Here is a 27,998-nt window from a genome sequence, read left to right as displayed (position 1 = left end):
GATGAGCAGTACCAAATTACCATTCCTAGATATAATGGTAATTAAAAAGAACACCACCATTACCACAGATATATATTATAAACACACAGATACACACCAATACCTGAATTTTAAATTGTGCCATCCACCCCATACAAAACGTAACATCCCATACTGCTTAGCCAGAAGAATCTGTACTATTATAGAGGATCTAAAGACCAGAAATCAGCGCCTGATGGAAATAAAAGAATTTCTGCTCAAGCAAAAGTACCTGTCACTACTTATAGAAAATGGTAATCAGCGGGCTTCGAATATAACCATACAACTGAGGACACCGCAAAGAAGAGAAAAACAGGAAAAAATCATACTATTTATAGTGACACAAAATCCATGCCACCAGAACACCTTCAATATCGTTAAAGCGAACTTACCAAACCTTGCACAAAGTAAGGAATTGAGAAATATCATTACAGATCAAAATATAACTCTCAGTAAGAGACAACCTAAAAACTTGAAAAAGCTATTAACAAAGGCAAGGTTTGACCTCAGCAATAAAAATCAAACATTCACTGTGTCCAAATGCAATGATAGCCGATGCAGTACATGCCAATCAATTCATACCGGCCCATATATGAACACAAAAACAGGGAAAATATTCACCAATGCGAACATGAACTGCAAAAGTAGAAATCTAATCTACTGCATCAAATGCCCTAATTGTGAAGAACTGTACGTTGGCCAGACAGGTAATGCACTATCAGAACGCTCACGTGTGCATCGACAACAGATTAAAAACCCAGAAGTCCGCCAAATATCACTGAGTAACCATCTGGCAACATTTGGTCGTGAAACTTTTATGATATTTCCATTCCATAAACTTTACAACCTGAATGAAATTGAGAGAAAACGCAGAGAAAAGGACTTTATTAAGAAATTCAAACCCACTCTTAACAAACAATGATTAAATTTATCTTACTTGGGGTTTAAAAATCTTATCCCTATAACTAAAACACAAAAAATCTCTCAAATGTCATCATTTCTAAAAATAAACTTGGCATCATTTCTAAAAATAGCCAAACACCTACTGCTGCTATCCAAAGGAATAGGTATAAAAGACAAAAAACTAGCCAGTCTGTTACAGTCTGTCAGATGAAGCCTTGATGAATGCCATTAGGCATGAAAATACATATTAGCCTTTATATATTTAATTCTTTATATTGAATACTCAATATTTCATATATTCAATAAGACATTCAATACTTCATTTCATTTTACCTTTTATTCTTATATTATATATTACACATTCTATATCCCACATTAATTTTACAAGAATATAAATAAAACATAAAAAACAGACAGAGTTGGAACTCTTTTAAATAAAATAATATATTCCTCTATACACGATCATACAAAACCCTTTTTTTGTATTTATTTCTATTCACACACACACACACACACACACACACACACACACACACACATAATAGTAATCATGGCCGATGCTGACGTCACTTACCTGGCACTTGTGCTGGTGTCATGTAAAAAGCATCTTTCAAGCATTGGGCCTCATGGAGGCAAGGTGGCTGATGCTGGTGGCATGTGAAAAGCACCCTTTGAGTGTTGGGCTTGACAGAAGCAATGACAAATGACCACAACATTTGGCATTAAGTTGTTTGAGGAGAAGATCCATAAACCCAAGTGAAATCATAGTCGTGGCAGATACTGGTGTCACACAAATGATACCCTTGCTGGAGGCATGTAAAAGAACCCTTTACACTCTAGGAGTGGTTGGCATTAGGAAGGGCATCCAACTGTAGAAACCTTGCCAAAACAGACTAGAGTACAGCCTTTCAGTTTGCCAGCCCTGGTCAAATCATCCAACCCATGCCATCATGGACAATGGATGTTAAATGATGATGATGATGATGACAATGATGATGATGATGATGATGATGATGATGATGATGCTATATATATATCTATATATATACATACACATGTATATAAATTATTTAAGTCAGACAATGGCATTTGTGGACTAGCTTAAATAAACTACTGCACTTTATATTTGTATATTGAGTACTTTTTCTCTGGATCATTACCCAACAATGGTATATGTAAGTGTGTGTCTGTGTGCATGTAAGTGTGTGTGTGTCTGCATGTCTATCATTAGTATACACACACATACGTGTTTAGACATGTGCATGTGTTTATGTCAATGTGAAAGTGAGTGTGACTGTAAGAATGTGTGTGTGTGTGTGTGTGTCTTAGTGTACATGTGTCCGGTCATCCCTCAGTTCAATAGCTGTTATTTCTGGCTGTTTCCTGATTGGCTGATCAGTGTGGTCGGTCAGTCAGCTGATGGTCTGTGTGTACCTTTGATTGAGTGATGCCTGCTCAGCCATACATCAACTGGCCAATTATCTGTCTTAGAGACAGACAGAAGGGTCAGTCGGTCTGCATGTCAGGCTGTCTGTGTGTCTGCCTGGGTAATTGTATTCGTTTTCATCACTGTGTCTCTCCCTTCCTCTTTCTCATTTTCTCTCTTTCTGTCTTTCTAAATATACATCTATATATATATATACAGAGTTGTATGAGTGTATGTGTGTATATCTATCTATCTATCTATCTATCTATCTATTTATCTATCCATATATGTATGTGTGTATATATATATATTTTTTTCAGTGTGTGTGTGTATATATTACATGTGTTTGTGTGTATATGTATATATATGTATATATATTTAAATATATATATACATATACACACACATATATGAATATATGTATATGTGTGTGTGTGTATATTTATATATGTATGTATACATACATTATATTGACTTAACAGTCAATGCATATATATATATATATATATACACATATATATATATACACACATATATAAATACATATATATAACAAGTATGCAAATACATATACACAAATACACACATGCTCAAAACAAAATCATACCAATACATACACATATATATTTTGTACCCACATATACATACATGCAAATATACATTCTAACAGACATACATAATATATATATATATATATATATATATATATATATATATATATATATATATATATATATATATATATATATATATATATATATACATATATATACATATACATACATATATATACATACATATATGCATGTATGTATGTATCATGTCTATGTGAGTGTTTGTGTGTGTATACACACACATACATATATATATATGAATATGTAAATGTGTCTAGTTATGTAGAAGACTATATACACACATGTGTATGTAACTCTAGTTATGTTTGTGTGAGTGTAATCAGATTTCCATTAGTTTCAATGATGTACAATCATTTGTTTGATCAACTGAAATCCCCAGCTTCCATGAATTAGTATACAACTGGCTGAATATTCCTAAAACACTTTCACCCGTCGTATATGTATATGTTTGTGTGTCTGTGTTTATTGTCCCACCATTGCTTGACAACTGATGTTGGTGTATTTATGTCCCTGTAACTTAGCGGTTTGGCAAAAGAGAACCGATAGAATAAGTACTAGGCTTACAAAGAATAAGTCCTGGGGTTGATTCTTCAACTAAAAAACCCTTTCTGGTAGTGGTCCAGCATGGTTGCAGTCAAATGACTGAAATAAGTAAAAGAGCTCCAGCATGACCACAGCCACATGACTGAAACAAGTAAAAGAGTAAAAGAATATAAATATGTGTCTGTGCGTCTGTGTGTGTGTGTGTGTCTTTGTGTCTGTGCTTGTCCCTTACCACCGCTTGACAACTGGTGTTGGTGTGTTTATGTCCCCATTACTTAGCAGTTCTGCAAAAGAGTCAGATAGAATAAGTGCCAGACCGAAAAACAGAAGGTACTGGGGGTCCTAGTATGACCACAGTCTAATGATAAAAAATAATTTAAAGATAAAACATATACTTACAAATGTGTGTGTGTGTGTGTGTGTGTGTGTGTTTTTCTCCTTGACTAGTTTTAGTTTGTTTACATCCCCTTAACTTTGCAATTTGGCAAAAGAAACCTATAGAAGTACCAGACTCAAGTACCAGGGTCAATTTGGTTGACTGAAACCCTTCAAGGCACTGCTCCAGCATGGCCACAGTTCAATGACTTGAAGCAAGAAAAAATGAGATATTTAGATGAAGACAGATATTCACATACATTCATGCACACCCACACCCACACCCACACACACCCACACACACACATACATGCACACACATATGCACGCACACATACACACATGCACAAATAGATATACACACATACACAAATACACATACATATACACACATGCACAAATAGATATACACACATACACAAATACACATACATATACACACATGCACAAATAGATATACACACATACACAAATACACATACATATACACACATGCACATACATACACATGCTTACACACATATACTCACACATGCATGCATATATATGCGCACACACACACAAACACATGCATGCACATTCATATACACGCATACACATACAAAATCATGGACTACAGCATACATGTGATAACAAAAACACACAATTTCACAACTTGTAAAGTAACCACAGCGATGTCACTCGGCACACTGCCTCAGGAAGGTCACTGCCAGCTCTCACTGCACATGCAACCATGTGCTGCCATCTGTCGGCACACTACAGAACTAGTCTGGGAGCTTTTTGATACCATTTCATGCATCACTGGCACTCCATTGGTTACAACAACAAGGGTTCCAGTTGATCCGATCAATGGAACAGCCTGATAGTGAAATTCATGTACAAGTGACTGATATGTATACCCTCATGATATGTATACCCCAACAGCAAAAAATAAAATGTCTTGCCACCAGGAATTGAACTCACAACCTTATGACTGCGAGCCAAATACCCCTAATCACTAAGCCATATGCCTCCTCATACATGCACAGACACACACAAACACAAACACACATACATACACATATACACACACACACACGCATACACTCACACACATGCACACACACACACACACACACACACACACATATATGCATGTATAATCATCATCATCATCATCATTATTTTAACATTCACATTTCCATGCTTGCCATGGGCCAGGGAAAATTCCTTGATGCAAATCTGCTTTCCCCCTTCCTCTCACCAACCCTCACTTCTTCCCAAGGAAGTCATATATCACCTTGTGTGAACATTTTCCCCAAAGGTGATTGGAAACAAGTGACATTGCTAGTGTGACTTCAGAATTACTCAGGAGTTTTTACTCGTCTACATGTTTATCTTTTCTTTTACTTGTGTCAGTCAAAAGGCTGCGACCATGCTGGGGTAGCACTTCGAAGAATTTTTAGTTGAATGAATCAACCCCAGTATTGATTTCCTTTTAAAGCCTGGTTCTTATTATGTCGGTCTCTTCTGCTGAACTGCTAAGTTATGGGAACCCTAGCTGTCAATTAATTGGTGGTGGGGGACAAACACACACACACACACACACACACACACACACACACACACACACACACACACAAATACATATATACATAAATAAATAAATATATATGTATGTGTATATATGGGGTGAGGTTGGGAAGTTGAAATGTTGGCAGTCTGTGTGGAAGGGGAACTAAAGTGTGTGAGGAATTGAGGAAGAGGAGGGTGGATGTGTGCTGTGTGCAGGAGGCCAGGTGGAGGGGCCAAGGTGCAAGGTTTGTGGTGGTCAAAGGAAGAAGGGAAGAAGTTGTGGTGGTCCGGAAATAGCAAGGGGACTGGAGGTGTGGGAGTTTTGGTGAAGGAAGAAATCTGTGAGGTGGTGGTGGAGGTGAGGAGAAAGAGTGACAGAGTGATGACAGTAGTGTTAGCATTTGAAGTGGTGAGGGTGATTTGTGGGTTAGGGTCTGCAAAGTGGAAGAGGGATCGCTGAGAAAGAGCAGTTCTTTGATGAAATGGGGTGAATGAGTGGGACTTACATAAGGTGGATGAATTGGTATTGGGCATGGGTGATTTTAATGGACATGTTGGGAAATGGATCCAGAGCTTCGAGGGTGTGCATGGGGCGGGGGGGGAATGGAATTGGGGAGAGAAATGTGGAAGGAAGGATGCTGTTGGAGTTTTGTGATGAGAAAGAGTTGTGACTTTGAGTGCAGGAGAGAATGAGACAGAGACTGATTCCCTGTTGGTTGGCAGGAAAAACAGAAAATATCTGAGAGATGTGAAGACAAAACCAGGGGAGTTGCAGCACAGCTTTGGTGGTTGCTGACTTGGATAAGAGGAAAGTAAAAAAGTGTGTGAGAAAGGGAACGGTTGAGGGGAGAAAGGTGTGGAAACTGAAGGAAGAAGAAAGAAGAGCAAGGTTTGAGGAGAGAGTTGGGGAGTTGGTAAGCATTGATGCACTGGATCTGTGGAAGTCTTTTAAAGAAGGGGTACTAAAGGGATGTGACGAAGTGTGTGGGAGGATGAAAGGAGATATGTGGTGGTGGAACGAGGAGGTGAGGGATGCGATAACGAGGAAGAAGGAAGCACACAGAGCTCTATGTAATAATAGGACGGAGCAAATAAAAGCCAGGTATGATAACATGAAGAATCGTGCAAAAAGGGTGGTTGCGAGATCTATGAGGAAGGAGGCAGAGGAGAGGTTGAGTGGGCTGGATGAGAACCCAGAGAGAGTTTTTAGGTTTATTAAATCAATGAAAAATGATGGAAGAGATGTTGAGTGAGGAAGATGCATGAGGGGGAGTGATGGACAGTTGAATTTTAGTGAGAAGGACAAGGGAAAAGTTTGGAAGGAGAATATAGAGGGAACTATGGACGAGAATGAATGGGATCAGAGGATGGAAGTTGCTGTAGTGACGGGGTCAGTGGAAAGGGTTAGTCGGGAAGAAGTAGTGGAGGCAATGAAGGAAATGAAAATGGGAAAGGTAGTTGGTCCATCAGAAGTAAGTTTGGAAATGATAATTGCAAGTGGAGCGATAGGGATTGTTGCAATGATGGAGCTCTGCCAGGGTGTGCTGGGTGGAAGATGATTGGGCACTAAGTGTGGTGGTACTAATCTTCAAGAGGAAGTGGGATGTAATGTGGGATGTATAAAGGAGTGAAGTTATTGGAGCATGCAATGAAGATAGTAGAAAGGGTGTCAGAGAGGAGAATTCAAAAAGGGGGTGGGACGAGATGCAATTTGGTTTTATGTCAGGAAGGGGACAATAGATGCAGTGTCTATTGTAAGGAGATTGCAAGAGAGATACTGAGATAAGGAGAAGGAATTGTACATGCGCTTCATTGATCTGGAGAAGGCATTTGATAGGGTTCCAAGGAAGGTGACTGAGTGGGCATTGAGGAAGAGAGGTGTACTAGAGGTAATAGTGAGGGCAGTGATGAGTTTGCATGAGGGGGTAAAAACAAGAGTGAGAATTGGATCAGGGCCGTTGGGGGAGTTTGCAGTGAAAGTTGGTGTGCATCAGGGATCTGTGTTGTCACCATTGTTATTTGCAGTAGTGGTCGATGTGGTGATGGAGAGTGCAAAAGAGGGATTTATAATGGAGATACTTTATATGGATGACCTTGTTCTGATGAGTGAGACAATGAGGAGGTTGAGGGAGAAGTTTTGGAAATGGAAGGAGGCGTTTGAAAGCAAGGGTTTGAAGGTAAACCTTGGGAAGACAAAAGTGATGGTGAGCGGGGTGGAAGGAGAGGTGTTAATGAGTAAGGTGGATCCATGTGGTGTACGTGGGAGGAGGGTAATGGTAAAGGCGGTGTTGTGTACGAGATGTGAGAAATGGATTCATGGTAGATGTCCGAAAATGAAGACGGTGACTGGCAAGAGAGTTTGTTTGTGGAAGATGTGAGAGAGGAGCTGGGGGGCTGGTGGAACCAGTGGAAACGGTGAGAGGGTTTTGTTATTTGGGATAATAGGGTGGATGTAAGTGGTGGATGTGAAGCAGCTGTGACAGCAAGAGCGAGACTTGGCTGAGTGAAGTTCAGGGAATGTGGAGTGTTGTTATGTGGGAAAAAGGTTCTCATTGAAGACAAAAGGAAAGATTTGTAGGAGTTGTGTGGGAGCTGCAATGATGTATGGGAGTGAGAAATGGTGTTTGAGGGAGAGAGAGATGACAATTTTGAGAAGGACTGAGAGAGCAATGGTGAGAGAAATGTGTGACATGAGGCTGTTTGATAAGAGGAAGACTGAGGACTTGATGGGGATGCTGGGGTTGGAGGAATCGGTAAAACAGCTGGCAAGGGCAAATGGAGTGTGGTGGTATGGACATGTGGAGGGATGAGGAGCATGTTCTGAAGAGGGTGCTAGAGTTTGAGGTAAATGGACAGTGAAAGCAAGGTAGATCAAGGAAAATGTGGAGGGAACGGGTGGAGGAAGAGATTGGGAGGGTTGGCTTGAGGAGGGAGGATGCCCAAAACCGGGCAAGATGGTGAGATGGTGTGAGGGCAGTTGGTATGGCATTGAGGTAGATCTGGCGGTGAACTGGCAGAATTGTTAGTATGCCGGTCAAAATACTTAGCAGCATTTCGTTTGTCTTTATGTTCTGAGTTCAAATTCCGCCGAGGTCGACTTTACCTTTCATCCTTTCTGGGTCGATAAAATAAGTACCAGTGAAACACTGGGGTCGATGTAACCGACTAGTCCCCTCCCCTAAAATTCCAGGCCTTGTGCCTTTAGTACAAAAGATAATTGAGGTAGATCTGGCCACCCCCATTAACAGGGACAAAACCAAGATTCAAAATGATGGATGTTGCTGATGATATATATTAATCGAAGTGTAAAATATTATGCATTCATTATGACAGATCTTGCCAATCAGTTTAGCACCAGGCGTTCAACGGAGTGTTAGGCAATAGTCCAATTATGTAGCCCTGCACTCATCAGAGGTAGCCATAATGTTGAACCCCTAGTGTATAACTGATTGGTAAGATCAGCCAAAATGGATATATAAAATTGTATACTTTGATTAATATACTCATTCTACTGGCAGATATACAAGTACATTTTTCCTGACTTATGGACTTTTAGACAGACTTTATATATATGTGTGTATGTGTGTGTGTGTATAAGTATATATATGTATATATGCATTTGTGTATATGTATATATATATATGTGTGTGTGTGTGTGTGTGTGTGTGTGTGTATGCACACAAGGTGGTGCAGCAGTATGGCCACAATCAAATGACTGAAACAAGTAAAAGTAAAAAAAAAAAGTACATGCATTTATATGTGTGTGTATATATCTATCTATCTCTTAACACACACACACACACACACACACACACACACACACACACACACACACATATATATATATATATATATATATATATATATATATATATATATATATATATATATATACACAACAGGCTTCTTTCAGTTTCTGTCTACCAAATCCAATCAAAAGGTTTTGATTGTCCTGATGCTATAGTAAAAGACTCTTGCTCAAGTTGCCACACGGTGGAGCTGAATCCAAAAGCCTGTGGCTAAGAAGTAAACTTCTTACCACACAGTCACATCTGCACCTATTAAACTCTGAAATTTAGCTTGCTTACTTTCATCAGGCACTGTCAGAAAGTTACTGAGACGTTTTCCTTGTAAAAAGTTAATGCTGTATATATATATATATATATATATCCTTTAAGTTCATTATAGGAAATGTTTTTGAGTACGCATATAAAAGCTCCTATGTTATGTTGGCTACAACCTGGTGATTGCAACTTACAACAACAGTTTTATGGGATTGTACTGAGCTGCTGCAATATAATGTAGGATAGATATAGTAATAATAATAATCCATGGATGGAATTCATAGATACTTTAATATATTACTGCGTGTATTTCCATAAATCACATTTTTTGTGACCGTAGTCCATATTCCTGGGATGATTACAGTCCATATCTATGGACATCAGGTGAGTCTTTGTGCAGACATTCATTTCCTCGATACATTAAAATATTTATAAATATATATAGGTGCAGGAGTGGCAGTGTGGTAAGTAGCTTGGTTACCAACCACATGGTTCTGGGTTCAATCCCATTGCATGGCACCTTGGGCAAGTGTCTTCTACTATAGCCTCGGGCTGACCAAAGCCTTGTGAGTGGATTTGGTAGACGGAAACTGAAAGAAGCGCGTTGCATATATGCGTGCTTGTGTTTGTCTTCCCACCATTGCTTGACAACCTGTAACTTCAGTAAAAGAGACCAATATAACAAGTACTAGGCTCACAAAGAATAAATCCTGGGGTCGATTTTTTAACTAAAGGCGGGGCTCCAGCATGGCTGTAGTCAAAATGACTGAAACAAGTATAAAAGAATATATATATATATATATATACACACACACACACACACACATACACACATGCACACAAACAGATACATATATAGCTACATTGTTGGAATATGTGTATGTGTATATATGCATATATATATGTATATTTTCCAAGGAGTGTAGAAGAGGGTGTATACATAGATGGATGGGGTAGTCTACCCTTGATTTAAAGTGTTATTTATTATCCCTTAGTTAGGTCTATTTATCAGTCTGTCTGTCAGGAGAGACTAACGGTACATTTGTTGGATGTCACTTACTGATGCTATATATATATTCACTCTGTGCGTGTATATGTGTATGTGGTTGTGTGTGATCAAGTGTATGTGTGTGTCCTTGTGTGTGTATATGTAGATGGGTGTGCGCGCGCGCGTGTGTGATCTAGTGGATGTTTGCATGCATGGGTAGGTATATGTATACATGTGTATGTGTTTCTGTGTGCCTCTGTGTGTGTATATCTATATATGTGCATATATGTGTTAATGTGTGTGTGAGTTGTTTGGTTGTGTGTACTGGTCTGTGTTCTGAGGTATATGCATATACAAAAGTGTGTGTGTGTGTATGTGGGAGAGAGATGTGCCAATACAGGAAAACTCTATATCATAGCTAGACCTGGTAGAAGTAGCAGTCAAATCTGTCTCAAATCTTTCTCAAAACACTCCTTACGTACACGCACGCATGCACACACACACACACTCACACACGTAATTCAAATAAGGAGACAAAAAATGAATTTATAAAGTCTTTCTCTTCTTATTTGGATTATGTTTTACTCTTTGCTAAACCTTCTCATTGGTTTTACCAAAGTAACAAGTAGATTCTCTACACCTGAAGGATTTTGATATTACTTAAGACTACATTTCAAGCTTGGGTTGAGAGCTGCATTGGAAATATTCTGTTTCTTTCTACCCTTCTAGGACCTTATTATATATATATATATATATATATATATATATATATATATATATATATATATATATATATATATATATATGCGAATTTGGTGATGGGTTACTTAGAACAAAAACTCAACCAGGAAATAGAAGAAAGATACAACACTGAATTTAGGAAGTATATTGAAAAAGCATGGAGGAGATACCTCGGCGATTGCTTTATAATCTTGTCAAAATCTCAAAACACTATGGAAGAATTCAACACCCTCCTGAACAACCTACACCCATCCATCTAATTTACAAAGAAGATGAGCAGTACCAAATTACCATTCCTAGATATAATGGTAATTAAAAAGAACACCGCCATTACCACAGATATATATTATAAACACACAGATACACACCAATACCTGAATTTTAAATCGTGCCATCCACCCCATACAAAACGTAACATCCCATACTGCTTAGCCAGAAGAATCTGTACTATTGTAGAGGATCTAAAGACCAGAATCAGTGCCTGATGGAACTGAAAGAATTTCTGCTCAAGCAAAAGCACTCGTCACTACTTATAGAAAATGGTATTCAGCGGCTTCGAAAATGATGGCACTCCGTCGCTTATGACGTCGAGGGTTCCGGTTGATCTGATCAACGGAACAGCCTGCTCGTGAAATTAACGTGCAAGTGGCTGAGCATTCCACAGACACGTGTACCTTTAACGTAGTTCTCGGGGATATTCAGCGTGACACAGTGTGACAAGGCTGACCCTTTGAATTACAGGCACAACTGAAACAAGAAGTAAGAGTGAGAGAAAGTTGTGGTGAAAGAGTACAGCAGGGTTCACTACCATCCCCTGCCGGAGCCTCGTGGAGCTTTAGGTGTTTTCGCTCAATAAACACTCACAACGCCCGGTCTGGGAATCGAAACCACGATCCTATGACCGCGAATCCGCTGCCCTAACCACTGGGCCATTGCGCCTCCACAAAAGGAACGTAATGGCAGACGAAATACCGCTAAGCATTTCGCCCGGCGTGCTAACGTTTCTGCCAGGTTGCTGCCTTACACTTCGAAAATACTCATACAACAACTGAGGACACCGCAAAGAAGAGAAAAACAAAAAGAAATCATACCATTTATAGTGACACAAAATCCATGCCACCAGAACACCTTCAATATCGTTAAAGCGAACTTACCAAACCTTGCACAAAGTAAGGAATTGAGAAATATCATTACAGATCAAAATATAACTCTCAGTAAGAGACAACCTAAAAACTTGAAAAAGCTATTAACAAAGGCAAGGTTTGACCTCAGCAATAAAAATCAAACATTCACTGTGTCCAAATGCAATGATAGCCGATGCAGTACATGCCAATCAATTCATACCGGCCCATATATGAACACAAAAACAGGGAAAATATTCACCAATGCGAACATGAACTGCAAAAGTAGAAATCTAATCTACTGCATCAAATGCCCTAATTGTGAAGAACTGTACATTGGCCAGACAGGTAATGCACTATCGGAACGCTCACGTGTGCATCGACAACAGATTAAAAACCCAGAAGTCCGCCAAATATCACTGAGTAACCATCTGGCAACATTTGGTCGTGAAACTTTTATGATATTTCCATTCCATAAACTTTACAACCTGAATGAAATTGAAAGGAAATGCAGAGAAAAGGACTTTATTAAGAAATTCAAACCCACTCTTAACAAACAATGATTAAATTAATCTTACTTGGGGTTTAAAAATCTTATCCCTATAACTAAAACACAAAAAATCTCTCAAATGTCATCATTTCTAAAAAATAAACTTGGCATCATCTCTAAAAATAGCCAAACACCTACTGCTGCTATCCAAAGGAATATGTATCAGATGACTGCCATGAGGCAGGAAAGTATACTCGTCCTTATATATTTAATACTCTATATTTAATACACAATATTTCATATATTCAATAAGACATTCAATGGATCCTTATGATTTGATGGGCAACACTTGTTTTCTTAACGAAACACTTTCAAACTTGGGACACTGGTAGAATGTGTCATACAAAACATGTTAAAGTTGTCGTATTTCTGTAATTTCAACCAATCACTGACGTCTATTCAGCTGAATACAGTTAGTGCTCTTTTTATAAACAATAAATTTTTGCCGGTGTCAAGTGTGTTATTCCCTGTTTAATTATATCATTATTCCCTAGTAAGGGTTTAGGGTTTTAGGGTTAGGGTTCGGGTTTAGAGTTAGGGTTTTAGGGTTTTAGGGTTGGGGTTAGGGTTAGGGTTGTGGTTATGAGTCAGGTTATGGCAAAAATAATCATAACCCTAACCGTAATCCTAAAACTAACCCTAACTCAAAAACCCGAACCCTAACCCTAAACTAGAGTTTGATTTGAAGAAGATTTGGCTGCTATTTCTAGGAAATGAAGCACTTGGTGGAGGTGCATTAATAATTCTGCCAGCTGCAATGACAAGTGCAGGCAATATTCAAGTATTTTGATGGCTTTTTCCCCTTTGTTTACGAACATTCTAGTTAATCGGAAATGTCAGAACTAACGGGGATTAATACCATATACACCGTCACAGCAGTAACTGTATTCAACTGAATAGACGTCAGTGATTAGTTGAAATTATCGAAATAAGACAATTTTTAACGTGAAATAACTTCGAATACAAAATTTTTTATCTGTTCTATACCACAAAATATACAAGTATACGAAGTTTGAAAGTGTTTCGGTACCAAAAACACTACATAAAAAAATGTTGCCCGTCAAATCATAAAGATCCCATTCAATACTTCATTTCATTTTACTATTTATATTATATATTCCATGTTCTATATCCCACATTAATTTTATAAGAATATAAATAAAACATAAAAAACAGACAGAGTTGGAACTCTTTTAAATAATATATTCCTCTATACACGATCATACAAAACCCTTTTTTATACTTTTTTATTTTTATTCATATATATATATATATATATATATATATATATATATATATATATATATATACGTATATATGTATATGTATATGTGTGTGTGTGTGTGTGTGTGTATATATATATATAATTATATATATCTATGTATGTGTGTCTTTGTGTTTGTCTGCCCATCACTGCTTGACAACGGGTGTAGTGTGTTTGCATCCCTGTAACTTACTGCTTCAGTAAAAGAGACCATTAGAATACATACCAGGTTTAAAAAGAAAAAAGGTACTGGGGTTGATTCATTTGACTAAAAATTCAAAGCAATGCTCCAGTCTAATGACTGAAACAAGTAAAAGATTAAAGATTAAAGATAAAAGATACAGGAAAAATATTGAGAAAAAGTTGAAAATGCATCAAAAATTTTTTCTATATATATATGTGCCAGTAAATAGAAAATGTGCTTTCTGTGGCTAAAGAGTCCTTTGACTCTTATTTCTAGCAATGATGGTTCTCCCACCACCCTTCATCACATTTTAGTGATAGTGAATTATTTCCTTTTTGGTCTCGAATTGCATCTAGCCACCTTGGTTATTTTTGATATATATATATATATTTATATTGTACGATTAAAACAAGGTGGAGGATGCTCTGAAAGTATTGTTTCTAGAATAAGAATTGGGTGGAGGAAGTTCAGAGAGCTATTACCTCTGTTAGCAACAAAAGGCCTCTCTCAGAATGAAAGGTAGACAATATGATGCTTGTGTACGAACGGCTACACTCCATGGTAGTGAGACATGGCCTCTGAATGCTGAAGACATGTGTAGACTGGAGAGAAACGAAGGTAGTATGCTCTGTTGGATGTGCAACATCAGTGCACATGTACGACAAAGTGCAAATGTATTGAAAGAAAAGTTGGGCATAAGAGGAATCAAATGTAGGATGCAAGAGAGAAGACTACGTTGGTTTGGACATGTGATGCGTATGAATGAGGACAGCTGCATAAAGAAGTGCTGATCACTGAAAGTGGATGGTACCTGTGGAAGAAGGAGACCCAGGAAGACATGGGATGAAGTGGTAAGGATTGATCTCAGGAAGTTGGACTTCACGAAGGAAATGACCATGGACTGAGATGTCTGGTGATATGAAGTTCTTGAGAAGACCTGCCCACATCAGCAAAGCTAAGTTCTAGAAGCACTGTTTATAAAACCTCTCACACACTCTACCACAATGAACCAAACTACGTCTTTACATCCCTTCTCTTGCTCATTTCCGCTTCATGTACAATGATTACCTCTCACTCCCCAATCTTGTCCTCTTGGCCTGGTCCCACTGTATCATTGCTCACTGCTTGTCCCCGACCTGTGTGTTCTACCCACATGCCTTGTCTCACTCTATTATTGCTATCTGCTGGCCCCCGACTTAGGTGTTCCAACCACACGTAACAAGAAAACTTTTCCCTCACCCTACCCCAACAAACCAATCTACATCTCTTTCTCACATTTCCTCCTTCATTCACTATGCCCTTTCCTCTATATCATTGCTATCCAGTAGCCCCTCCAATTCTATATATACCCTTTTGCCATTTATTTGCACTCTTTAATCGCACTCCCTTCGCAATATCCTGTCACTTATATTATGGCATTTGCACCTCAAGGGTATGCACTTGCACTTGCCACTATCTATATCTCTCTCTTCCTTTACTCAACCATCTCATTTATACTCTGATCCCCGTTCCTTGTGAGTATACCCAGCATTTTGCCACCATCTCCATCCTCTCTCTCCATCTCTTTCCTCTGCACTTCCCTCAGGTTGGGTAACTGTGTATTTTCTTTGCAGTAGCACACCTGTTTCTGTCTTCATTCCTGATCTTTCTCTCACTGGCCAGGTAACCTTGTATCTCCTCTACAGCAAGACACCTGTATCTGTTTTGCTATAATCTTTTTATCATCACCCCCTCCAATGCCTCTCCCCCTCTTAAAAGTTTTTGTCTTGCATGTAATTGGTGACCCTGTCAGTGCAGGTGCCACTTAAAGTACCCAGTCCACACTGTAAAATGGTTGGTGTTCGGAAGGGCATCCAGCTGTGTCTATGCTTGTGTCACATAAAAAGCACTAAGTTAATTCTGCTGAGTGGTTGGTGTTAGGAAGGTCGTCCAACTGTAAAAATCCTGCTAAAACAGTCACAGAAGTCTGGTGCAGGCTTCAGCCTGGCTGGCTCTTGTGGTACCATCCCACCCATGCTAGCATGGAATATGGACATTAAATGATGATGATGATGATGAAAACAAGTGGAGAATAAATTTATTCAATTTGTTTATATGAAAAAGGGATATAACAATGCTTTTACAGAATATATGTTTTTGTATCATAGTTCAACAGAAATTATATAGGTATACATACTCATAAGGTTTTGTATAGGAAAAAGTTTTAGTATACACCAACTCGAGTTTTGCTGCTAAAAGAGTTTTCTTGTAGTATAGGTAAAAAAAAAGTTATATTTAACTAACCTGGGTCTGATTTCACTGATTTTGGCTTTCAGAAATTTTATGTAATTTTTCCACATTTTTTTCCTTGTTTAATACCATGTGATATATGAATGTTATATTTATACACATGTGTGTGTGTGTGTGTGTGTGTGTGTGTGTGTGTGTGTGTGTGTGTGTGTGTGTGTGTGTATCTCATGGTATATTAGCTTATTCCGTGAGAGAGTTAAAAATATTCTGCTCAATGAACTTAGCATGACAAAGGCTTCTGCTCTGTGGGTACCATGTCTTCTGTCACCTGATCAAAAGTGCACCAGGCTGGTCACATTACAGGAGAATCTGACATTATTTCAGGTAGATCCATCTGGTTTTCTCAAACATTTCCAAAGCCAGGATGAGTGTTGGGTTCATCACTTTGAGCCAGAGACAAAGAGATAATCCATGCAGTAGAAACACCCCTTCTCACCTGCTCAAAAGAAGGCCAAGGTTGATTCATATGCAGGGAAGGTGTTGACCTCAGCTTTTAGGGATGCAAAAGGCATTGCATTTATTGACTATCTTCAAAAGGGCCACACCATTAATGAAGAGTACTATGCCAACTTGCTGAGGCAGTTATGAAAAGCTATCAAGACCAAACATCCAGGAAAACTGATGTTTCATCAGGACAATGCTCCAGCACACAAGTCCTTACTTTTTATGGCTGCTGTACATGACTGTGGCTTTGAACTGGTTGATCACTGTCCCTATTCTCCTGATTTGGCCCCAACATGAAAAAACACTTGGCTGGAAATCAGTATCACAATCATGATGGAATTATATCTGTTGTTGATGACATTGACTTTTTTTGCCCAATAGGATGGGATCCAAGCACTAGCACCAATGAAATAAGCGTGTGAGCAACGAGAGGCACTATGCTGAAATATAAACTTCATTTGGTCACATTCCGTGCGAGTATTTTGGTCAGCTTGTAAATCCTTCAGTCAATCCTCATACGTTTGTTGTTTGTTAATTCTGTCTTCTATATTGCAATTACTAAATGAGGGTTTTTTGTTTTTAAATTGCATGGAGGTAGTCTTCAAAGTGGAATATCATCAACTTGTCAATATCCCATGCCAAGCTTTTGCTATGATTTATTCCCTCTATGGCTTGTCTTTTCTGCAAAGTATCCATGTACATTCTTCTCAGTAAACTGTTCAATTATTTTGTTCTTTTGATAAATAGAATTTACCAATGCTCTTTGGGGGTGAGGATCTGTAACAGCTCTTATTTCCTACCTCTCCTCCAGTTCATAAGCTATCCTAATTATGTTGTTGATTTCATGGTCACAAACTTGGGCAAGATAGTTACTGCTCTATTTCGTCTGCAGTAGATGTTTCAGTGTCTCAATATGTGCTTCATATGATATCAGTGAAAATTTAAGACCATGGCCACCATCCTTGAGTGGGAAGTATAGCTTGTCTACATCTCTATTGAGCACTGAGCAGTTTGCATGTCTATCTTGTTGAGTTCTTGCAGTGATCAAAATGAGGACTGGCAACTACAATGGTGTTATGGCTGATATGCTCATTATAAACTGAAAGTTCAGCTGACCATGGAATAGCAAAGGTGTAGGCTGCAAAACAAAGCTGAAACTGTTCAAGACATTGGTCCAGCCACTATTATTCCACAGATGTAAAAACTAGAAAGTGACAAAGATTGAAGGAAAAACAATAAACAGCTTTCAATTCATATGCTTAAGGAGAATACTTGTCATCAAATGGTTGCAAAGAGTCCAAAATTGGCACAATTAAGATGACAGCAGGCATCAACGGGATCAGAGATCCTGGAAGTGGATCAGACAGATCCCAAGGCAAGACTGAGAAAGCAATTGTATGGTTGCACTTAAGTGGAAGCTTGAGGGGAAAATAGCAGTAGGGTGTCCTAAAACCACAAGGCAAAGTAATATTGAGAAGGAAACGAGACAAAAAGGGTGGAGAAACTGGAATGAGATCAGAACAGTGGCAGAAAACAGATTGGAGAGATCATGTTGGGGATTTATGTGCCTCATGGCACAGAGAGAACTAACTAAAGACACAAAGATGTAATCTGAAGGAGATTTGGCTATTATTTCAAGCAGCCAAATTTCCTTCAGATTGTCTAATGTATCCCAAGACACAAGGGTGTGATTTGAGGGAGATCTGGCTGTTATTTCTAGTATATAATTGTATGGTGGCACTAAAGTGGCAGCCTGAGGGGAAAAGAGTAGCAGGGTGCCCTAAAACCACATGGTGAAGGACCATTGACAAGGAAAGGAGACAAGAAGGGTGGAGAAGCTGGAATGAAACCAGAACAGGGCTGGTTGGAGAGATCATGTGTCTCTTACGTGCCTCATGGCATGGAGAGAAGTGACTAATTATATATGCATGAATGACTGTCTGTCTGTCTGCATGTTTGCCTGTATGTATGACTCATCTGTACTTAATCATTTAAAGTCTTGCTCTGAAGAAGGAACTGGTTTCTAACGAAGATTCAAAGCTCAAACATTGGAATGTAGATAATGAAGACAATGTCAGATTTTGAACCTGAGAAGAGTCTTGCATATTTTTACTGTTTCACTTACAGATTGTATTTGTAATGTGTGAACCAGTTTGGTGATTTCTTTTTCTGAAAATCCACACTGACAGTTAGGCATTTACTTACAAAACCAAGTGCTCCAATTATTATTGGTATAAATGTAAATTTGTAACTTGGATGCAGAAACTGGAAGTTTCAAAGCAGTTGTCCATAACCTCCTCCTCCTCCTCCTCCTCCTCCTCCTCCTCCTCCTCCTCCAATGAAGGAGCCTTGGATCTAGGTTAGAAACCAATTCTTTCTCTATGGCAAGAAATCTTGAAATAAACTGAATAATGACATACATATACATATGTGTGTGTCTGTGATTGTTCTTGCACCACATGACAACAGGTGTTGGTTTTTTTATATCCCCATGATTAGTGGTTCAGCAAAACATACCAATGGAATAAGTACCAGACTTGAAAAAATAAATACTGGGATTGATTTGCTCAATCATAGCTGCAGTCCAATGACTGAAACAAGTAAAAGATAAGAGATAGTAAACTACTATTTCAGATAAAATTCCCCTCATTGAAAATGCCAAGAGAACATGAGAGAAATACCTTGGTTGGGTTGGTCTGTCAGCTCATTTGTGAGTGCAGTGGTTGAGTGACAGCAAGTGAAGAGGTCTGGAAGTTGGGGGTTGCTGGCTGTGTTCCATGGGCTGTGACATGTGTGAGGAATTGGGTCAGGTGTTGACATATGTGGTGACTATAATATTCACTGGGAAAGTGCATGGTTTAGTGGTTAGGGTATTCAGTTCACAATCTTAAGGTCGTGTGTTCAATTCCTGGCAGTATGTTGTGTCCCTGAGCAAGATACTTTATTTCACGTTGCTCCAATCCATTCAGCTGGCAAAAATGAGTTGCACCTGTATTTCAAAGGGCCAACCTTTTCACATTCTGTGTCACACTGAATCTCCCTGAGGACTATGTTAAGGGTACGCATATCTGTGGAGTGCTCAGCCACTTGCACACTAATTTTATAAGCTGGCAGTTCCATTGATCAGATCAACAGGAACCCTCGCTGTCATAATCAACTGAGTGCCAGTAATAACCACTGGACTTCATTTAATTTTATGCTTTTCCCAGTTCTTCCCGACACCCTAGAAAAGCATGATTAAAGTGGACTGATTTAGCAATACCAATTTTGTTACTCCCCCATCCTAGCTTTAGCTTTAGGTTCCCCGGTTTTGCTCTGTGCATTAGACAGCAAACTTTCTCCATCGGTCAGTTGCTACTCTTGCACATCCATTCCATGTCATGTCTGTCCTCAGGTCATCTCGAAATGATTGCTGCCAAGTGATCTCCAACCTGCCCCTTTTACACCGAGCATCAGGTGTTACCCAGGTCATGACTGTTTTTGAGTGCTATTGATCAGCTAGACAGGGAATGTGGCCAACCAGATGGAATTAGCACTCTGCTACAATCTCTTGCAGTGGTTGTAATGTTGCTCTTCTCAGAATCTCCTCATTTGTGACACGATCCTGCCTGTTGATCTTTAGGATCTTCCAGAGGCACCTCTGATGGAATATATTTAGTTTTCTATCCGTCCTCACTTTGCTCTTCCAAATCTCACTGGCAGAGATTGTAGTCGACAAAACAATGGAGTAACATAGACAAAATTCCACACTGTGAAATTTACTGCATCTTCCTCCCTATCTTCCCCTTTATAAAGGTTCCCACAGATAAGGCTCTATAGGTTGTTTGGGATAAACTGAAGTCAGTTTCTTTGCTTTGAGTTCATAGCAGTATCTTGATCAATAACCTGCAGTAGATGCTGATATTCTGTGTACAAAAGAACATACTGCAAATCGGGAAATGACTATATTGACCCTTTAGAGTTATAACTTATTATGGCACTCGTGTTCCAGTTGATCCAATTAATGGAACAGCCTGCTCGTGAAATTAATGTAGTTGAGCACTCCACAGGCATAAGTACCCTTAACATAGTTTTCAGAGAGATTCAGTATGACACAGAACATGAAGAGGCCAGCCATTTGAAATACAGGTACTACACATTTTTGCCAGCAACATGAAATAAAGTGTCTTGCTCAAGGACACAACATGCTGCTGGGAATCGTACACTTGACCATATGATCATGAGCTGAACATCCTAACTACTAAGCCAAGCACTTTCACCAAGTATAGCATGAGGAGCTGCATCCAAAAGTAGGGACACAAAGGTTGAGAATATTAGTAAAAAAATACTACAATTGGGGAAAATGAAATGATCTGTGGGCTATACAACATCATCTCAGTCAAAATTAGGCCTATATAATGGGGAACACCTCTTCTCAATAACGTCTTCATCAAGAAATCAGGAAGGAAGTAAAACAGTATTTATTTCATCCTATGAAATTGTGACTAAAAGTAAGGCATGACAAACTTCCTAAAACCATTGTGGGCAGAGTCAGTGCCTATGTAGAATTTTGATAACCTCCTCATTTGGCCTCGTATAGAATGGAGCACCATATGGGAATTGTTAATTAAGAAAGAAAGCTAAGCTGAAATTAATAGAAAAAATTAACTTTAAAAGTTTCTAATTTCCATCAGCTCAATCTCCTGTGGGACACAGAGAATAAAAATGCATTCTGCGTGCATATTCTGAGCTTTGATAATCTCCTCAGTTAGCTTAGCTTAGTGAGGAACACTCTTGGGTGCTTTTAATTTATAAAAAACAAAAAAGAAGCTTAAAATAATAATAATAAATAAAGTTTAAATGCTCCTAATTTTCATCACCTAAATGTCCTCTGGAGCATTAGCCAATATAAATATTAAGTGTTGGAATTTAACTGGTGGGCGTAAGTTCAATCCCCGCTTTAAATAGAACAAACAAGCGCATTGCAAATTGGTGAATAAATAAGACAATAATTTGAGTATCGAATTCAAAATTTCAAAAACGCTACTGAATACAATGAATACTCGAAAAATTGAGGAACAGAGCAATGTTTCAAAAGGTTGTAGAGGTTGTGACTATAACAACCAAGATGAAGACACTAATGCAGACATATCAGTGTAAAATAATTCAGACCAAACTATAAATATGTACGAAACTGATAGTTGCACATAGCATAGATATATTTCCAACAATATAACCATTAGTTATATAAAAGCCATTTCTAGCACTTACAATGCTATTAATTTAGAAGCAAACAAAATAGCTACCAGCCTAAAAATAAACGATAGTGCAGAAACTTTAACGCTATGTGAACCATATATTACTTTTAAAGATCATAAAGATAATTTTCTTGCCAACCCAAAATGTAGAATAATAAATCTTAGAAAAGAAAGATATAAGCAGTGAGTAAAAGTATTTTAGGTGCCATCATTTTTAACATTAGAGAGGGCACTTGTCTTCCTTTTCAGAATAGTAGTTTATTAGTCATGAATGGTGTTCATTAATCTAGATAATAAGTATCACTGTAAATTTATGTAGTTAGATATAGTAGAGTTGTATCCATCTATAACTAAATCTTTCCTCATAAAAGGTTTAGGAGCCTGAGAGGTTTTATTTAAATGAGTGATTTGAACAATAATATTATCATGAATTCTAGGAAATATTTGTTATTTTACAATAATTCTTTATGGGATAAATGAAACTACTACGAATTGTTTGATGTAACCATTGGATCATGATGGAGGGTTGAGGCTTGTGAATTGGTAGAATTGCACACCATAGACTAGCTTCAGAAGAGATTCTGTTTCTCTGAGATGAGTCTGTTCATTTTGTGATGTATGAACGACCACATAATGGATGCTATTAGGAAAGTGTTCATTTCCATATTCAAAATATAAAATATAAGATCACTGTCGATATGAATATAACTATAGTTAATATCAAGTTTAGTTATTGCCCTTATTGTAAACCTCATGAGAAATTACATTCTGCCAATATAATTTCAACCATACCTTAGTAATATTAGTAAATGCATATGTTGCTTATTTTCAAATGAAAAATCTTTTTACTTTGCTATTAAAAGACAATAGCTTCAAAGATATAATACATTACATACAGAACAATACTAATAAATGCAAAAATAATGGGATGAAATATCATCTAGTATAACCCTCCTTATATTTTAACTGTTTATTCCAAGATGATAGAAATCATTAAATTTTTAACAGAAATATTGTTAAGGTGAGCTACAACTGCACCAAAGATTTTGCTGCTTTCCAGTTCAAATGCAAAATTGTCTACTTCTATCTAATTGAAGCAACCTTAATAGCTACACAATGTCGTATTACTTTCAAAGTATAAGTTTATCAACCTAAGCTTTCTCTAGTAAATAACAGCAAAACAAAAAGTTATAAAGGGCTCAATGAAAATTTTTTTAAAAAGAAATTCACTCAGTATATGTATACATTTAGATACTCAGACAGATGCCTCATCACCTCCTTGTTCAAATATACCTGATGTTTGAAGGGACGATAATACTGGTTTCAGAGAAAGGGGGTAAGTCAATTACATAGACCTCAGTGCTCAACTGGTACTTATTTCATCCCAAAAGGATGAATGACAAAGTTGTTCTAGGCAGAATTTGAACTCAGAATGTAAAAATAGACAAAATATCGCTAAGCAAACAGTTCTGCCAGCTCACTGCATTTAAAGGAGCGGAGGTGGGGGGAAGTGATAATATTAATTGCAACATCGATTAATCTATTACAAGACACTAACAGAAGGTATAATCTTTGTCTTTCAGAGAAATAACACCATATCATAGATGTTTTTTTGATTTTCATACATAGAACATGTGATATATTCGTCTATTCACATACAAAAATATATTTTCATGTTTTCGTTATCCTGTATGTAAAACACACAAAAATAAGGAAGATAATTATTGTTAATGAAGCTTTACTTTTAATGTATAGCTGAATGCTTTTCTTTTTATAGAATCATTTTTCATTGAATGGCAAATCTATCTCATGGAAAATAAAGCATTTTAGCCAATTAGTAAACTATTTCTCAAAAGTTCATCAGGTGTGGCTGTGTTGTAAGAAGCTTGTTTTCCAACCACATGGTTCTGGGCTCAGTCCTACTGTGTGGCACCTTAAGCAAGTGTTGTCTACTAAATCTTCAGGCCACCCAAACGATTGTGAGTAGATTTGGTAGACAGAAACTGAAAGACACCTATTGCATATGGCTTAGTGGTTAGAGTGTTGGGCTCACAATCATGAGGTAGTGAGTTCAATTCCCAGGTCAGGCTGTGTGTTGTGTTCTTGAATAAGACACTTTATTTCACGTTGCTCCAGCTCACTTAGCTTTAGAAACGAGTTGCGACATCATCGGTGCCAAACTGTATCAACACTTGCCTTTCCCATGGATAACATCAGTGGCATGGAGAGAAGAGGCTGGTATGCATGAGTGACTGCTGGTCTTCCATAAACAACCTTGCCCAGATTTGTGCCTTGGAGGGGTATTTTCTAGGTGCAATCCCATGGTCATTCATGACTGAAGGGGGTTTTTACCCTTTTTATGGGTGTTTGAAGGAAAATAATTAAAAGAAAAAAATTTTTAAAAGTATTAAAAATGAAAGAAGCTATATCTATTTGTGTTGGATGTGCAAATGTCAAACGAGTGCAGATATGGATTTTGCTATGAAGTCACAACAGGGATATTGATGAGTTTGATTTTGCCTGCGATTGGACAAATGTGTCAACTGATTACAGGTTATAATCACTTAATTGTTCTGTTTCTTCAACTCAAATTGTTAAGATGTGTCATTCTTTCTAATTTATGGCAAAAGGCCAGCAATTTTGAGGGGATGGTGAAACCAATTACATCAACTCCAGGACTCAGCTCAAAAATATTCTATCAAATCTGACAGGTTGAAAGGCAAAGATGACCTCAGTGAAATGTGAACTACACAAATCATTTTGTCTGGTGTGCTAACATCATAATAATAATAACCATAATGATGATGATGATGATGATGATGATGATGATGATGGTGATGATGGTGATGATGATGATGATGATGATGGTGATGATGGTGATGATGATGATGATGATGATGATGATGATGGTGATGATGGTGATGATGATGATGATGATGATGGTGATGATGATGATGATGATGATGGTGATGATGGTGATGATGATAATGATGATGATGATGATGATGATGATGATGATGACAGAGCAAAAGAGTGGTACAAACATAAACCTGAAGGCATCATTTAAATGATAATGCAAAGATCCTATGGGATTTTATGATTCAGTGCGACCATGAGATAGAGAATAAGAAGCCAGACAAAGTGTTAATTGAGAAAGAAAGCAAATGATGCTGGATCATAGACATAGCATGCCCAGCTGTCAACAAGGTATGCGATAAGGAAGAAAGAAAAGTCGATAGATATGACAGGTTAGCTTGGGAAGTTAAGCAGTTGTGATCGATGAAAAAGGTGATAGTAGTACCTGGGAACAGTGAATAAAAATCTTGAGAAGTACATGGAGCAAGTAGGGGCTGCAATAAGGATGGAGCACTTGCAGAAAACAGCACTGCTTGGAACTACCCAAATACTCCGGATGGTGCTCGAAAAATAAGGGGTGTTACCTTAGTTCACTGGTAGGGAACAGCTGACACTGTAGTATATCTCCAGCGTTAGAAGCTGTGCAAAGACAATAAAATAATAATAATAATCCTTTCTGTTGTAGGCACAAAGCCTGAAATTTTGGAGGAGGGCATTAGTCAATTACATTGACCCAGTACACAACTGCTACTTAATTTATTGACCCTGAAAGGATGTAAAGCAAAGTCGACCTTGGCAGAATTTGAACTCAGAACATAATGACAGGTGATATACTGCTAAGGATTTCATCTAGTGTGCTAACTATTCTGCCAGCCTGCCACCTTGAATAATAATAATAATAATCATAAGAAAATAACAACAAGAACAGTAATGATAATAATAATATTGGTTTCAAATTTTGGCTCAAGGCCAGCAATTTCAGGGGAGGGGAATAAGTTGGTTCCATTAACCTCAATGCTCAACTGATACTTATTTTTTATTGATCCCAAAAGGATGAGAGGTGGAGTTGACCTCAGCAGAATTTGAACTCAGAATGTAAAGACAGATGAAATGCTGCAAAGCATTTTGTCTGGTGTGCCAATGAACTGTGAGCAGTGTGTTTGTCGTTCCAGTAGTTGTAGGAGATCACTCAGAGCATTTACAACCAAGTTCAAGAAATATGTCAGAGAAATCAGAATTGAAATGAGAGCAGAGCAAGCCCCCAAAACTGCTCTGTTGGGGACAGCTAGTATTTTGAGATTGGTATTTGGATGATGAATGTCTTCCACAATAATTAACAACCAATTATCAAAACTTATAATGTGCAGAAAGAGACCCTGTGAGACCTCTGACAGCAGGCTGCTGTCCACTCTCACAGAATCTACCAGAGAAAACAAGACCGAGTGCTCTGAGAAGTAAAACAATCATAATAATCATCATCATTGTTTAATGTCCTCTTTCCATGTTGGCATGGGCTTGGCTGGCAAGCTGTTCAAGCAGAGTCACCTGATTGACAGGTTATCAGGTGGCTGGCTGGCTGGCTTCCTGAAGTTGGTGTTGCAGATCAATACAGAACTCCAGGAGTCTAGTTCCTCATTTGTTTTGGGAACCAATTCCATGGCCCCCATGTACACCATGGAAGATACCAGGTTGCTGTCTGATATGCCCATTAAAATCTCCAGCCACAAAGATGAGATCATTGCCATTTGTCTTTTAGGTAATCTGCAGAATAATATCATAAAAGTGGTCCTTCTGTTAATTTGGTAGGCCCACTTGTGGGATGTAGGCAGAGATAATTGTAGCTATACTATTCTGCAAGACTAGCCCGAGTTTAAATACTCTATCGCACACCCTAACTACCTTTATGACCTTATCCACCTATTTCTCCGGAAGAAGTATGCCCACATCCCCTACTCCATCACGCTTACCTTCCCAGAAGAGTTTATACCTATGTGCCTTGCCTGTGAGGACCCTGGCTGAAGCTCCTCTTCCCCTTACCTCTTGTATGCAGCATAGAACAACACTCCCCTGTTCAAGATAGATAGATATGTATGTATGTATATATCTATGTATATATCTATATGCATATATATCACTGAAAGAATAGAACATCAGTGGGTGACAATGCAAAGGCCATGTAAAGATGATCCCTGCTAGGAATATCATTGAGAGCATATTTGAAGTGAGATAATTCAAGAATGGAGTGGAGTGAATGATGTGATTGCAGAGTACAGAAAGCACCAGTTACCCTGGGTGGGGTATGTTGCAAGGTTCACAGTCAACAGGTGGACCCATGCAGTTTCCAAGTGGTATCCAAGAGATTGGAACAGGTCACTTGCAAGGCTTCCATGACTATTGGAAGAATTTTTACTCAAGCAATTTGGGTCAAGATAGAAAAGAAAGGTACAATCAAGACAGAATTGGAAGTGCACTGTGACCAGCAGTGTATAATTATGATACTGTCATATTTATTTGATATGACAACCTCTGCTTCAAATCACAGGCTTAAGTCTAGCTGTGAATGCTTCACACATGGCTCACAGCTGTTCTTGCCGAATCAAAGCCCATTCCTGGCACAGTTTTGCCTTCAGAGCATCAAGCAAAACATGAGGAGTGCTCGAGACCCTCATCTCCAAAATGGACCCAACAGAAAAATCCAGCAGGTTGGGACTAGGGCTACTTGACGGCCATACGTCTTTGCCTATGAATGCTGGAATGTTTTTTCTGAATCCAGTGTTGTGTCTGTTTGGAGCTGTGGGATGGTCCT

At 38.3% G+C, this 27,998-nt stretch overlaps 1 protein-coding gene and 1 long non-coding RNA gene across 2 annotated transcripts in view; one reads left to right on the top strand and one right to left on the bottom strand.

Moving 5' to 3' along the window:
* Nucleotides 1-27,998, bottom strand: part of LOC149130346 (uncharacterized) — a 323,461-nt gene that overhangs the window by 34,554 nt on the left and 260,909 nt on the right. The window lies entirely within an intron of this gene.
* Nucleotides 2-27,841, top strand: LOC149130348 (uncharacterized). The gene is made up of 2 exons (XM_089345703.1): nucleotides 2-800; nucleotides 27,735-27,841. The coding sequence occupies exons 1-2, from the start codon at nucleotides 2-4 to the stop codon at nucleotides 27,839-27,841; spliced, it is 906 nt and encodes a 301-aa protein (XP_089201829.1).

The sequence above is a fragment of the Octopus bimaculoides genome, chromosome 29, assembly GCF_046866305.1.
Source record: "Octopus bimaculoides isolate indiv1 chromosome 29, ASM4686630v1, whole genome shotgun sequence".
Taxonomy (NCBI): Eukaryota; Metazoa; Mollusca; class Cephalopoda; order Octopoda; family Octopodidae; genus Octopus; species Octopus bimaculoides.
The sequence above is the reverse complement of the archived record's forward strand: the minus strand, read 5'-3'. Positions and strand labels throughout refer to the sequence as shown.

What these genes read in the sequence shown, in the direction of transcription:
- LOC149130348 (XM_089345703.1), top strand. Translation starts at nt 2, where the DNA reads ATGAGCAGTACCAAATTACCATTCCTAGATATAATGGTAATTAAAAAG. An exon ending in AGTCCGCCAAATATCACTGA is followed by an intron (nt 801 to 27,734) that starts GTAACCATCTGG and finishes TTCAAATCACAG; the next exon opens with GCTTAAGTCTAGCTGTGAAT.